Here is a 14,674-nt window from a genome sequence, read left to right as displayed (position 1 = left end):
CTGTTGACCAATCACCGACGAAGGGGTGTAGACTTCGGCTACTAAAGTCTTTGCACGAACAGCCCCCAAAGACCAAAATGAACAAAAACGTCACAAAATGTTGTCATAACGCAGAAACTGTTTAGCTTTTGAAAGTAAAAAATGACACTAGGAAGTATATGCTCAATTGATTTTAGATATAAATGTCAAACCATTGTTAGGCTAATGTATGTTTTCATGTTCATTTGGATGGGGGGATTTATAGCCATTTACATCAGTATTATTTGAGTGTCTGAACTTTAAGTTTACTGTATGATTCCCAGTAGAAACAGTTTGCGCCTATATCATGGAAACATTTTTGTAAGTTTTTGGTCTTTGGCAGGTTTTTTTTCCTGGTATTCATGCAGCAACAAAAAAATATTCAGTCAAAATTCGGTAGCCGAAGTCGATGCCCCTTCGTCAGTGATTGGTCAACAGTACTACTCCTAGTAGGAGTAGTAACATGAAGTTTGTCATTCAACACGACGACTAGTTTTGTTGCACATGATACTGCACCAAACTGCTTAGCCAAATGTAAAACTGCAATAAAGACCTCCTTGGCAAAAACGTCAAATCAAGAAATCTGTCATTAATTATCTTAGATTAATTCTGACTATTTTGAGGAAGTGTTCAAAACTCATTTTATTTGTCACATGCTTCATAAACAACTGGTGTAGACTAACAGTGAAATGATAACTTGGTACTTATGGGTCCTTTTCCAACAATACAGAGTTAAAGAGATATATATTTTCAAATGAAAGCAGTAACAAATAAATACACAGTGAATAAAGTGTAAAAATAGCATGGCTGTATACAGGGAGTACCAGTGCAGGGATACGAGGTAATTGAGGTAGCGATGTACATATAGGTAGGGGTGAAGTGACTAGGCAACAAGATGGAAAATAGACAGTAGCAGCAGTGTGTGTGTGTGTGTATTGAGGTCTAAATACAGTATGTGTCAGTGTGTGCATAGGGTCAGTGCAAAAAACAGTCAATGCAGGTAGTCAAGAGTAGCCATTTGATTAGCTATTAGCAGTCATATGGCTTGGGGGTAGAAGCGGTTCAGGGTCCTGTGGGATGTTCTCACCACCCTCTGTTGCGCCTTACCAAGCGGTGATGCAGCTAGTCAATATGCTCTCAATGATGCCGATGTAGAACTTTAAGGATTTGAGGGCCCATGTCAAATCTTTTCAGCATCCTGAGGGGAAAGTGGTGGTGCCAGTCTTCACTACTGTGTGGTTGTGTGTGGACCATGTTAATTTCTTAGTGATGTGGACACCGAGGAACTTGAAGCTCTCGACCCGTTCCACTAAAGCCCAATCGATGTGAATGGGGTCATAATCGCCCCTCCATTTCCTGTAGTCCACAATCAGCTCCTTTGTCTTGCTGACATTGAGGGAGAGGTTGTTGTCTTGGCTGCCAGGTCTCTGACCACCTCCCTATAGACTGCCTCATTGTTGTCAGTGTTCTGGCTATGAGGTTGCTACAGGGGCTCAAGAGGGACAAACAGTAATATTGCAGATTTTTTTTTCTCATTTCTGAAGTGAAGGTCATTAGGGAGTATGAGAGCAAAGACGGCTGCTTCGGCTGCATGAACTTCTAACTCGGCTGCATGGGGATTTGTCAGATTATAGTCGGGTGTGGTTTTGTTTCATCCAATGGCAGTGTCCACGATAAGGTAAAGGTGCTAACATGGGACGAATGTCATTAAAACATTGTTGGTTTGGTTGACAAGATGAACTCTGCTCATTAGTCAGTCATGCGCGGTGGACCCTCAAGACTTCTGCAAATTTCATCTTTTGTCGCCTGGAGCTGCAAGCCAACTGCTTGTGTTTTTCAGGACGCTGCCCTACTCCCATTGAAGTCTATGAGACCTTTGCCGCTTAGGGCGGCTCGTGTGTAAGAGCCCTTGACCTGCAGTCAATTGACCAACTTCCCCTCTACTGGCCTCATGGGTCAACTGTTCTTAATATTTTTTGTTATTTCAGAATTAATCACCATTTTTGTTTAAAATCTGGTATTTCTATGTCAAACGTTTTAGTTATACAGTGGCCTCCGTAATTATTGGGCCCGTAAAGCACTTTTTATTTTTTTGGCTCTTTACTTCAAATGTTTGGATTTGAAATCAAACCATGACTATGATGTTAATGTGCAGACTGTCAGCTTCAATTTGAGGGTGTTTTCATCCATATCGGGTGAACTGTTTAGAAATTACAGCACTTTGTACATTGTCCCCCAATTTAGGGAACCATAACCAAAAGTATCACTTATAAAGTGCATTCGGAAAGTATTCAGACCCCTTGACTTTTTCCACATTTTGTTACAGCCTTTTTCTAAAATTGATTGATGAAAAAACATTTTTTTAAATCTATACACAATACCCCATACTGACAAAGTGAAAACAGGTTTTAAGAAAATGTTGCACAAAAAAATAATAAAATACCTTATTTACATAAGTATTCAGAGCCCTTTCCGTTGATCATCCTTGATGTTTCTACAACTTTATTGGAGTCCACATGTGGTAAATTCAATTGCTTAGACATGATTTGGAAAGGCCCCACAGTTGACAGTGCATGTCAGAGCAAAAACCAAGCCATGAGGTTGAAGGAATTGTCCGTAGAGCTCCGAGACAGGTTTGTGTTGTGGCACAGATCTGGGGAAGGGTACCAAAACATGTCTACAGCATTGAAGGTCCCCAAGAACAGTTACCTCCATCAATCTTAAATGGAAGAAGTTTGGAACTCCAAGACTTCCTAGAGCTGGCCACCCAGCCAAACTGTGCAATCGGGGGCGAAGGGCCTTGGTCAAGGAGTTAACCAAGAACCCGATGGTCACTCTGACAGAGCTCCAGAGTTCATCTGTGGAGATGGGAAAACCTTCCAGAAGGAAAACCATCTCTGGAGCACTCCACCAATTAGGCCTTTATGGAAGAGTGGCCAGACGGAAGCCACCTCTCAGAAAAGGCACATGACAGCCCACTTGGAGTTTGCCAAAAGACTCTCAGACCATGAGAAACCAGATTATCTGGTCTGATGAAACCAAGATGGAACTCTTTGGCCTGAATGCCAAGGGTCACGTCTGGAGAAAAATTGGCACCATCCCTACGGTGATGCATGGTGGTGGCAGCATCATGCTGTGGGGATGTTTTTCAGCGGCAGGAACTGGGAGACAAGTCAGGATCGAGGGAAAGATGAATGGAGCAAAGTACAGAGAGATCTTTGATGAAAACCTGCTCCAGAGTGCTCAGGACGTCAGACTGGGCCGAAGGTTCCCCTTCCAACAGGACAATGACCCTAAAGCACACAGCCAAGACAAAGCAGGAATGATTTTGGTACAAGTCTCAATGTCCTTGTATGGCCCAGCCAGAGCCCGGATTTGAACCCGATCAAACATCTCTGGAGTGACCTGAAAATAGCTATGCAGCGACGCTCCCCATCCAACCTGACAAAGCTTGAGAGGATCTGCAGAGAAGAATGGGAGAAACTCTCCAAATACAGGTTTGCCAAGCATGTAGCATCATACCCAAGAAGACTCAAGGCTGTAATCACTGCCAAAGGTGCTTCAAGGTACTGAGTAAAGGGTCTGAATACTTATGTTTTTGTTGTTTTTTTAACCTGTTTTTGCTTTGTCATTATGGAGTATGGTGTGTAGATTGATGAGGGGGGGGGAACATTTTAATCCATTTTAGAATAAGGCTGTAACGTAACAAAATGTGGAAAAGGTCAAGGGGTCTGAATACATTCCGAATGAACTGTGTGTATTAAAGTAGTAAAAGGGAAGTATTTGGTCCCATAGTCATAGAACACAATGACTACATCAAGCTTGTGACTCATTTGTTGGATGCATTTGCTGTTTGCTTGGGTTGTATTTCAGATTATTTTGTGCCCAATATACATTAGTGTTAAATAATGTATTATGTCATTTTGGGGTAACATTTATTGTAAATAAGAATAGAACACTTCTACATTCATGTGAATGCTACAATGATTACGGATAATCCTGGCTGAATCGTGAATAATAATAACAAATATCATACACCCCCAAAAATGTTAACCTCCCTTGTTATTGTAGTGGTGAGAGGTTAGCATGTCTTGGGGGTATGATATTTGTGCGTCTAACTTTCTCACTTATTCACAATTCATTCAGGATTATCCGTAATCATGGTAGCATCCACATTCATGTATAAGTGTTGAGAAACATATTCTATTCTTATTTCCAATAAAAAAACACCTCCAAAATGACACAACCCATCTGTGTGAGGTGTTTACTTTCATTGCAAAGTAGATTTAACAAGAAAAGCTGTATGACCCTGATTTAGCCCACTGCAGTAAAAGGTTAAAAGGTTAACGCAAGCCGCTTGTGGATTTGTCAGCTCCAGTTCCACCTCTGACACTGCCAAAACAACCGATGCGGATGTCAATCTGATTTCATCTAGCCCCAAGTCTGGAACAACAATACCCATCAGTCTATTCCGAGAGTTGAGAGGAATTAATAACATCATGCTAAAATCAATCATGTCTGCCATTTAGCACAATGGATGAATAGAAAATGAAAATCAGACATGGGGGGGGGGGGGGGGGGGGGGACGTTATTGGAGATCACTTCTCTATTAGTGTGTGTGTTATTCTCAATTTGTGGCATTGATTGTGGTCGCATAGGCCTACTCGGACAAATACTGAAGCTTTTGTCATGTGCAAGTTCTTATTGTGTGAGTTTGTGTTTCGGTCGTTTTTTCTTTACCCAAGTGCAGCATGTCCCTGAACCTCGATCACATCCAAGGAGTTAAAGTATGTCACAAACAGGTAGGGCTCTCTGTAAGCTGTTCAAGACAGATAAGGAAAGGGTTACGTTACAAAAGTCACAAAATACGCTACTGGTACTCAGATTCACATTTCTAGCAATGTTCTTGTTATGACAATACTACATCAAATCCACCACAACGCATACCACTTTGTTAGAACTGTACTATGTGAAGATACAGATACTGTATACTGTACACACCAAAGGCCAGGGGCAGACGACTCCATTTGATTTCTTCAGTGCGGCTCCTTCGTCCGTATGCGTCCACAAACACTCCAAACTCTGTGACAGAACAATAGTCCTTAACTACTGTGTCGATGAATGTACCTTGGAATGTTTTACAACCATTCTGTGGTTGTGTGGGGGCAATACAACACAATGTTATGTGATATGTACAGTAAAACAGGTAATACAATATCACCACGGCAAGATGAATTTATTGCAATTGCAAATGCCAAGACAGATCTCACCATGGAAGCAGAGCAGGTACTCCTCCTTCTGCAGAGTGCTGGTGACCTGCATTATGGAGATGGGGAAGCTGTGGCAGGATGAAGCAAACACCGCCGAGGCCAACGACATGTCCTTCTTATCCAGGAACTCTACAGGGGCGACACAGTGTGTAACACGCTCTCTGTCACAGATAGGGTGGTAGGTAGCCTAGTGGTTAAGAGCTTTGGTCCTGTAACTGAAAGGTCACTGGTTCTAATCCCGAGCCGAATAGGTGAACAATCTGTTGATGTGCTCTTGAGCAAGGCACTTAACCCTATGCGTTTAGGGTTGCATGAGCGTTCATGCAAGTTGTTCTGGATAAGCGCATCTGCGGAATGACTCAAATGTAAATATAGAATCAGCATTAGAATAACCATGGAAAGGATTTAGTGGCATCAACCTTTTTAACACGTGAATAGTGGAGTGGCTTGTTTACATGTAGCATTTTTGGATTGGTCACATTTCATTTTCTGGTACTCATGAGTTCCAGTGGGTTTACTGAGAGGAACGACCAACAACGAAAGCCACTAACCCTCCAGGACATACTGCTTCATCTCAATCTCATAGAATTTGTTGGTGCCGATGATGATGCTGTAGCTGGTCAGGTGGATGCAGCTGCAGGGCTCCAGAGTCTCTATCTCCTGATGGAGGGGTGGTAGAAGGAGGTTGTTAGAGAACTAGCGAGGGAAAACAGCTGCTGGACTGATAGGAGGAACAGACTTTTCTTCAGTTGCAGTTCAATATAAATGAGGTGCATGTCTAGTCACTGTGAGCTGTCTTGTGGGTCAATTTAATTTCCTCTGTAACCAGAAAGTGATGTTTATCGTTCCATCTGATAATTTGTTTCAACTTTGAGGTGATACTCACCTTGCGAATGCAGAACTTGTTGAGGTTGTCATTGTAACGCAGAATTGTAATCTTGTTAGGCATTGCTGCACAGATACAAGGCCCATTATCTATCTGTAGACAGACACATCCACAAAGTCATTGACAGTTATGATAAGGGATAAGCATTTCTTCGGTCAAAGGATGACCAATTGAATCAATGCCCCCAACCCCTAAGAAACCACTAGACTTACTCTGCCTGCAGAGAAGAGGTGGCAGCCCTTGACCGTCTCAAAGATAAATGGCTCCAGTTCAGACTGGGCAGGCAGGTGGGACTGGGCCAGAGACTGCTTCACCTTTTTAATCTCCACCAGACACAGAGCCCTCTCATCCCCTACAGGCCAAACACAGACATTACCCCTCCCTTCAATTCAGTCGGACTGGCAAATAAATGAGACAGTTGACGATGTACTGTATATATGTGCTGTTATCACTGATTGAGTCAAGTCGGCTTTCATACCAACAATCATCAGCAGCTTCTCATGCTCCTTCATGATGTGGATCTGGAAGACGGAGCCCAGGCCAGGGATGTGGGTCAGTGAGTTTTTGATTACATTCAGGGCGTACAGACCCTCCTCAGAGCCCACTAACACTATCTGTGAGAGGGGAAAGAGCACACGTCACTGGTAGTGTACTGTACACTGTGGGACTACATAGTGCATATGTTATCAACACACGTAAAAGTGGTAAGGCGGAAGAGAAAAACTATCAACCCATACACTCAAAAGTCTAGTTTACTCTTCATTATATTACCTGGTCTGTGAGGGGGAGAGTACAGTTGATGTCAAGCCTGTCATCTCCCTCCAGCTTCAGCAAAGAGTTCCCAAGCAGTTTCTGGTGGACGGGAGACAGAAACACAGGGTCAGGAGGCTCACAGGTTCAGTATGGTGGGAGAGGCACAGTCGGGAAGCTGTCAGGCTTGGTATAGGAACAGAAAGTGGGTTTATATTAAGGTAGTTGGGTGGGTGCAGAAACAGGGTAATCAGGCAGAGTGAATGGGGGGGGGGGGGGGGGGGTAGAGAGACTCCACAAAAGGGGTGTCAAACTCATTCCACGGAGGGCTGAGTTTCTGTGGCTTTTTGGTTTTTCCAATCTACTAAAGACCTAGACAACCAGGTGAGGGGAGTTCCTTACTAATTTGCGACCTTAATTCATCAACCAAGGACAAGGATTGAGTGAAAACCCACGGACATCCGGCCCTCCGTGAAATTAGTTAGACACGGGCTCTACATGGTAAGAAGTGAAAGCTGACAGTACTACCACAGACCACTTGTCCTGGCTACAGGAAGGCCTATTGTGTGCATAGGGCTGGTTATATCACTGTAATAGGCTCTGTGATGAGTATGTTCACTCATCATGAAAGTTGAACACCTCGCAAAACATGACATTTGAGTAAAGAGATATACAGCGAAAAATGCTATCCAATGATCTGATCACAATACATCAAATCAAAAATATTGAACAAAAGATAGTTGCCAGGTGCTACAACAGTCAGACAATCACTCACAGTCAACACAACTTCGATAAGACAATAGAGGAAAGGATGGTGGGGACAACCAGCGTGTGGTCACAGCGTGAGGTGAACAGCAGGAAGATGACCACGCGCTCAAGACAAACATGCACAGAATTATTCTGTTTTGTCATTGTAAATGTGGTACTGTAATCGTAAATGTATTATAATTGTAATTCCGTGTATAAAGTGCCTGTGTGTCTGGTATCAACAGGAAAGCAGACAAAAGTAGCCTCGTTAGACTCTTTACCTGGACCAGAGGAGACAGAACCATCTGTGTTTTGGACACAGCAGCCTATGTGCAGTGAAACCCCATGGAGCAGGCAGAATAGAGCAAATCAACAAAACATGCCCACATACAGTATGACATGATGAAAAAGCAACAAACAGGAATGAGAGAGAGAGAGAGAGAGAAGAAGAGGGACAATTAACGCCACATATAAGAGACACCATGGATTATTTATAAAACTTTACTACTGCAGTAAATGATTAAAAAACAAAACAATTCACAATTATTTATACAGATTTAATGGATGGATGCATTATACCTAGGATCCTATCAAGCATACAAGTATGCTGCAGCGAAGGAAAAATCTGATGGTAAATGTAAAGTATATCCCTCATACAGTAAAAATGCTGTTTTAACCTTTGATGAGTAAGACCTCAGGCATCCAAACAGAGAAACTACCTTAAAAGACAATAGCCAGGGAAACAGGTCTATATTTCCACCTGGTATTAATGACAGATATATAGTGTAGGTGAAAGCTGAATGAGGACCGACACTTTCCACCATTTACCAAACTCTTATAGTAAACGATGAGTTCTCTCTTGTTGCTGAGTGAGCCCTGTCATTAACTGTTGAGAGTTGAGCACAACCAGGATGTGGACATGAAGCTAGGGTTAGAGTTGAACTTGGATGTGGACATGAAGTTAGGGTTAGAGTTGAACTGGGATGTGGACATGAAGATAGGGTTAGAGTTGAACTTGGATGTGGACATGAAGCTAGGGTTGTTAGAGTTGAACTTGGATGTGGATGTGGACATGAAGTTAGGGTTAGAGTTGAACTGGGATGTGGACATGAAGCTAGGGTTGTGGTTGTGGTTGAGGCTAGGGTTAGGGTTGAACCGGGATGTGGACATGAAGCTAGGGTTAGGGTTGAACCGGGATGTGGACATGAAGCTAGGGTTAGAGTTGAACTGGGATGTGGACATGAAGCTAGGGTTAGGGTTTATGTTGTGGTTGAGGATAGGGTTAGGGTTGAACTGGGATGTGGACATGAAGCTAGGGTTAGAGTTGAACTGGGATGTAGACATGAAGCTAGGGTTAGAGTTGAACTGGGATGTGGACATGAAGCTAGGGTTAGAGTTGAACTGGGATGTAGACATGAAGCTAAGGTTAGGGTGGAACCGGGATGTGGACATGAAGTTAGGGTTAGAGTTGATCTGGGATGTGAACATAAAGTTAGGGTTATTGTTAGTGTTAAGGTTAGGGCTAGGCAGTGGGGTAAAGTACTTAAGTAAAAATACTTTAAAGTACTACTTAATTGTACTGAAGAAAAATATAAACACAACATGTAAAGTGTTGGTTCCATGTTTCATGAGCTGAATTAAAAGATCCCAGAAATGTTCCATATGCACAGTAAGCATATTTCTCTCAAATTGTATTCACAAATTTGTTTTCATCCCTGTTAGTTAGCATTTCTCCTTTGTCAAGATTATCCATCCACCTGACAGGTATGGCATATCAAGAAGCTGATTAAACAGCATGATCATCACACAGGTGCACCTTGTGCTGGGGACAATAATAGGTCACTCCAAAATGTGCAGTTTTGTCACACAACACAATGTCACAGATGTATCAAGTTTTGTGGGGAAATGCCGTTGCCATCCTGACTGCAGGAATGTCCACCAGAGCTTTCTCTACCATAAGCCGTCTCCAACGTCATTTTAGAGAATTTGGCAGATCGTCCAACCGGCCTCACAACCGCAGACTACGTGTATGGCATATTTGGGCTAGCAGTTTGCTGATGTCAACGTTGTGAACAGAGTGCCCCACGGTGGCGGTGGGGTTATGTTATGGGCAGGAATAAGCTACGAACAATGAACAGAATTTAATTTTATCGATGGTCATTTAAACGCACAGAGATACCATGACAAGATCCTGAGGCACATTGTCGTTGTCATTCATCCGACAGCATCACTTCATGTTTCAGCATGATAATGCACGGACCCATGTCGCAAGGATCTGTACACAATTCCTGGAAACTGAAAATGTCATGGCCTGTATACTCACCAGACATATCACCAATTGAACATGTTTGGGATGCTCTGGATTGACGTGTATGACAGCATGTTCCAGTTCCTGCCAATATCCAGCAACTTCGCACAGCCATTGAAGAGGAGTGGGACAACATGCCATAGGCCACAATCAACAGCCTGATCAACTCTATGCGAAGGAGATGTGTCACGCTGAGTGAGGCAAATGGTGGTCACACCAGATACTGACTGGTTTTCTGATCCACTCCCCAACCTTAAGGTATCTTTGACCATCAGTTGCATATCTCTATTCCCAGTCATGTGACATCCATAGACTAGGGCCTTAATGAATTTATTTCAATTGGCTGATTTCCTTATACTGTATGAACTGTAACTCAGTGACAACTTTGGAAATGTTGCATGTTGCATTTATATTTTTGTTCGGTACAGTTTTGGGGGGTATCTGTACATTACTGTACTATTTATAGTTTTGACAACTTTTACTTTTACCTCACTACATTCCTAAAGAAAATAACCAACTTTTTACTCCATACATTTTCGCTGACACCCAAAAGTACTTGTTACATTTTGAGTTCTTAGCAGGAGAGAAACATTTTCCAATTCAGGCACTTATCATGACATCATCCCTGGTCATCCCTATTGCCTCTGATCTGGCAGACTCACTAAACACAAATGCTTTGTTTGTAGTGTTGGAGTGTGCCCTTGGCTATCCATAAATTTAAAAAATAAAATAAAATGGTGCCTTCTGGTTTGCTTAAACCAGTTAAATGTAACTAAATGTATTCGAAAAGTAAGTATGTATCATAAGAGAGCCATAAAAAACAACTAGTAATGCTGCATATTCAATGAAAGGTTAAAATCTCACCTTTCTGGTAAAAATAGTTCTCAGTTGCTGAGGTGTAGTCACTTTTGAGGACACAAGCTCAAGTGCACAGTACAAATATGATAAAAAAAATAGGCAAATATTAAATATTTTATACAATGTATTAGTATTCAACAAAACTGTATGAATAAGGCTTGACATGACTTATCTGGTTTCTAAATATAGCATAATCAAATTATGAAATGACTAACTACAAGACTTCACTTTCCTTATAACTGTACAATACATATTTGTATGTTTAGGGTTAGAGAAAATGTGCATATTTTCTAAAGCGAGACATTCGTTGTGAACAGAGCTCTAGCTTGACTTCCTGAACTCGTTAGGAACTCTCCTTTCATCTCATATTAATCTTGTCCATCTATGACAAACAGAAAGTGTTTTTTGTTTAAAATCTAATAATTATTTTGATTAATGGCTATAAATCGATCTACCATAATGACATCCCTCTCTCCTGCTGCACTATGATGCAATGACTGCAGGCAATTGTTTTGTCAGTGGCTGTGATGTAGGGTTCAGCCGGGAGTTGATGGACAGTCGAAAGAGCGAATTAAATGGTTGTAGGGACATCCATCCCAGCTTCTAGTGTCGGTCAGAGGAGGTACCAAGAGGATTTATAAGGAATTTTAATTATTTATACTTTTACTTTTGATACTTAAGTATATTTTAGCAATAACGTTTACTTTTAATACTTAAGTATATTTAAAACCAAATACTTTTAGACACTTCCACAAGTAGTATTTTACTGGGTGACTTTTACTTGAGTCATTTTCTATCAAGGTATCTTTACTTTTACTCAAGTATGACAATTGGGTACTTATTCTACCACTGGGGCTAGGGTAAAGTTTAGGGTTAGGGTAAGGTTTAGGGTTAGGGTAAGGTTTAGGGTTAGGGTTAGGGATAGGGTAAGGTTTAGGGTTGTATGTTATGTATGTCAGTAAGTAATTATACTAATTTAACTCCATAGTGGTGAGTACTGTGGTACTCACTGCATCTGCCTCAGCCTTCTCCCGAGATGCTCGCCCCCCTGCCACCACAGACTCCAGCACGGCCACCCAACGCTGCTTGTCTGGGAAACTGGGAGCCATGAAGTACAGAGTCTGTCCAGGCCAGCACGACGTGTGGGGGTGGGACTCCAGCTTCAGCACATACGGCACATCTACACACATCACAGCACAGTGAGGGAACGAGGGGAACAGTTCTTTCCTAAGCACAGATCATGATACTACTAATAAGTTAATAAGTCAACACAAGTTTGTGGGTACCTGACTTTGCGGTGTTGGGCAGCTCAGACGCCCCGACAGCCCCGTGCACCATCACCTCTCCATCAGACAGACACAGCTCAAACTCATCCAGTGGCTTTACTGAGTCTGAACAACACAAACAGAGGGAAATCAACATTCACTAAGAAATACACAGACTAAAAGGCACCAACTGGCAGCAATCATGAACACTGTAAGCTAAATGAAATAAGAATGAACCAAAAAAATCGAAAATAGTTCAACCTATTTCATAATCATATGTACTGTAGGGACAGGAAATGGAGTGAGACCTTCTCTGGGCTCTGTTTCATAGATGGTCACCTTGGTCCCATCCAGCACCACATACTTCCTCTCCCAGCCCTGGCCACGCTTCCCATTCCTACAGAACAAACATGTCTGTCACTGGGCCAGCAGCATAGACTATCACAGAGATAGTCAATGCCTGAGGATAATACTGTAGCCTACAACTATACTTCAGTACTAAAGAAACATCTCAGATCAAATCCAATCAAATACAGTGAGAGGGATTAGCAATCAGTGTAAATGCAGTCAACTTGAAGGGTAAGCAGACAGTCCGTGTTGATCTATAGTATAGTCCTATTAGTCAAATTTGTTTCACAGTAGTAGTGGGCATGAAGTCCACACACCAGAATTAACAGACCCACCTGGGCTGCTTCATCCACCCCTCCAGGCGAACATGTCCGCTGGCCTCTTTCAGCTGCAAGCCAGGGGAGCTGCCCTTGTCCCGGCACAGCGCCTCAGCCATGTGCAGGGCACAGTCCCCAGGCAGGCCGCACGTGGCAGGAAGGCAGGGGGAGCATTTTGGATGGCACAAAGCATGACATTCTGAAGGAGAGAAGAAAACTGTTCAAACTAGGAATGCCAGAATCACAGTACTGTATGAGACACCCTTCTGAAAAAGCCTTGCTCAACAGAAATGTGCCTGATCATTGTGATGGGGAGAGGATGGTTGGAACGTGACATACCGACACAGGTGGCTGCCTGGCGACCAAAGTGCACGGTATCCAGGCACACAGTACACTTGGCAGCCCTCATGTTGAGTCCCACGGTGAAGCGGTGAGGGGTGTTGTGGTGAACGCTCTCCCTCTGCCTCCCCCTCTCCCTGTCCCTCTGACTGTCCTTCATGCGGTGGCCATACTCTGAACACAGCCAGGAAAGACAGTGAGGAGGGACGGTCTCTATAGCAACCACAATTATCGGTTTGTTTGTTTTTTAACAAGGGAAAAAATCCAGTGCACCGTGTCATGACAGTTGTGCAAGTGAGGCAACGGAAAGGAAGCATCACCAACATAATGTGAAAACGTTAAAGATAAAGAGGACCTGAAATGAAAAGGTAAATCATATTGATCCCAACATTCACCAGTGATCAGTTCATAACTGGAACTTAACACATGCATCCAGGAATCTTCTCATTGAGGGAACAGGATGAATATGTTCCAACCAGGGGAGGCTGCTGAGAGGAGGACAGCTCATAAGAATGGCTGGAATGGCGTGAATAGAATGGCATTAACCACATAGAAACCAAGTGTTTGATATATTTGAAAACATTCCACTGATTCCGCTCCAGCCATTACCACGAGCCCGTCCTCCCCAATTAAGGTGCCACCAACCTCCTGTGGTTTCTACATTGCGGAATAAGGTGAAAAGCTGAAAAGAAAACCCCCCTCTGTAAGGTGTGCAGGTCTGGGTTGCAGTGGTTCAAGGTGCAGGGCAGATAGCTGCCTGAGAGTCAATGGATTGGAGTGTAGGCAAACAGAAGTAAAGGCAATTGCTTCAGATTTCCAAAGCTGTGCACTTAGAGGGAGGAAAGTTTAGCTCAACAACAGAGAACTATGGAAATGTTTTCAGTCTCATTTCTCCAAGTAGAATACAGACACATACACTGTGTGTCACAAACACACAATGGCTTTTTTTAACATGATATGTTGATTTTCTGTTAGCTGGTAATGTCCAATCATCCAATATGCTGGTTTGAATTACATTTCTACAATGATTTACCTGACGCAAGCCAGGATTGAAAATGTCTTTATGATTTATGTACAGTACCAGTCCAAAGTTTGGACCCACCTACTCCTTCAAGGGTTTTTCTTTATTTCTGCTATTTTCTACATTGTAATGTTAGTGTTAAAGAAATCTAAATATATTTTATATTTGAGATTCTTCAAAGTAGCCAACAAGTGCTCAGCATATGTGGGAACTTCTTCAAGACTGTTGGGAAAGCATTCCTCATGAAGCTGGTTGAGAGAATGCCAAGTGTTTGCAAACCTATCATCAAGGCAAAGGGTGGCTACTTTGAAGAATCAAATTGGTTTAACATTTCTTAGGTTATTACATTATTCCATATGTGTTATTTCATAGTTTTGATGTATTCACTATTATTGTACAATGTAGAAAATAGTAAAAATAAAGAAAAACTCTTGAATGAGTAGGTGTGTCCAAACTTTTGACTGGTACTGTATGTAAAGACATGTAAACTTACATTCTATGAAAATACTTTAGTTATTAATTGAAGTGAATACTAGAATAGCTAGAA

General features: G+C 42.3%; 1 protein-coding gene across 6 annotated transcripts in view; it reads right to left on the bottom strand.

Moving 5' to 3' along the window:
- The window catches only part of citb (citron rho-interacting serine/threonine kinase b), a 54,033-nt gene that overhangs the window by 4,847 nt on the left and 34,512 nt on the right, over positions 1-14,674 (bottom strand). For all 6 annotated transcript variants that reach the window (XM_031830198.1, XM_031830201.1, XM_031830199.1 and 3 more), the window contains 13 exons: positions 13,107-13,280; positions 12,786-12,966; positions 12,411-12,499; positions 12,124-12,228; positions 11,848-12,017; positions 6,946-7,026; positions 6,653-6,788; positions 6,387-6,526; positions 6,175-6,267; positions 5,840-5,948; positions 5,289-5,417; positions 5,020-5,100; positions 4,759-4,837 (listed from right to left, as the gene is read on the bottom strand). In XM_031830198.1, the coding sequence (XP_031686058.1) occupies positions 4,759-4,837; positions 5,020-5,100; positions 5,289-5,417; positions 5,840-5,948; positions 6,175-6,267; positions 6,387-6,526; positions 6,653-6,788; positions 6,946-7,026; positions 11,848-12,017; positions 12,124-12,228; positions 12,411-12,499; positions 12,786-12,966; positions 13,107-13,280 (1,567 nt within the window). The remainder of the gene's footprint in view (positions 1-4,758; positions 4,838-5,019; positions 5,101-5,288; positions 5,418-5,839; positions 5,949-6,174; positions 6,268-6,386; positions 6,527-6,652; positions 6,789-6,945; positions 7,027-11,847; positions 12,018-12,123; positions 12,229-12,410; positions 12,500-12,785; positions 12,967-13,106; positions 13,281-14,674) is intronic.

The sequence above is a fragment of the Oncorhynchus kisutch genome, linkage group LG8 (genome assembly GCF_002021735.2).
Source record: "Oncorhynchus kisutch isolate 150728-3 linkage group LG8, Okis_V2, whole genome shotgun sequence".
NCBI lineage: Eukaryota > Metazoa > Chordata > Actinopteri > Salmoniformes > Salmonidae > Oncorhynchus > Oncorhynchus kisutch.
This window is presented reverse-complemented; position numbering and strand designations above follow the sequence as displayed.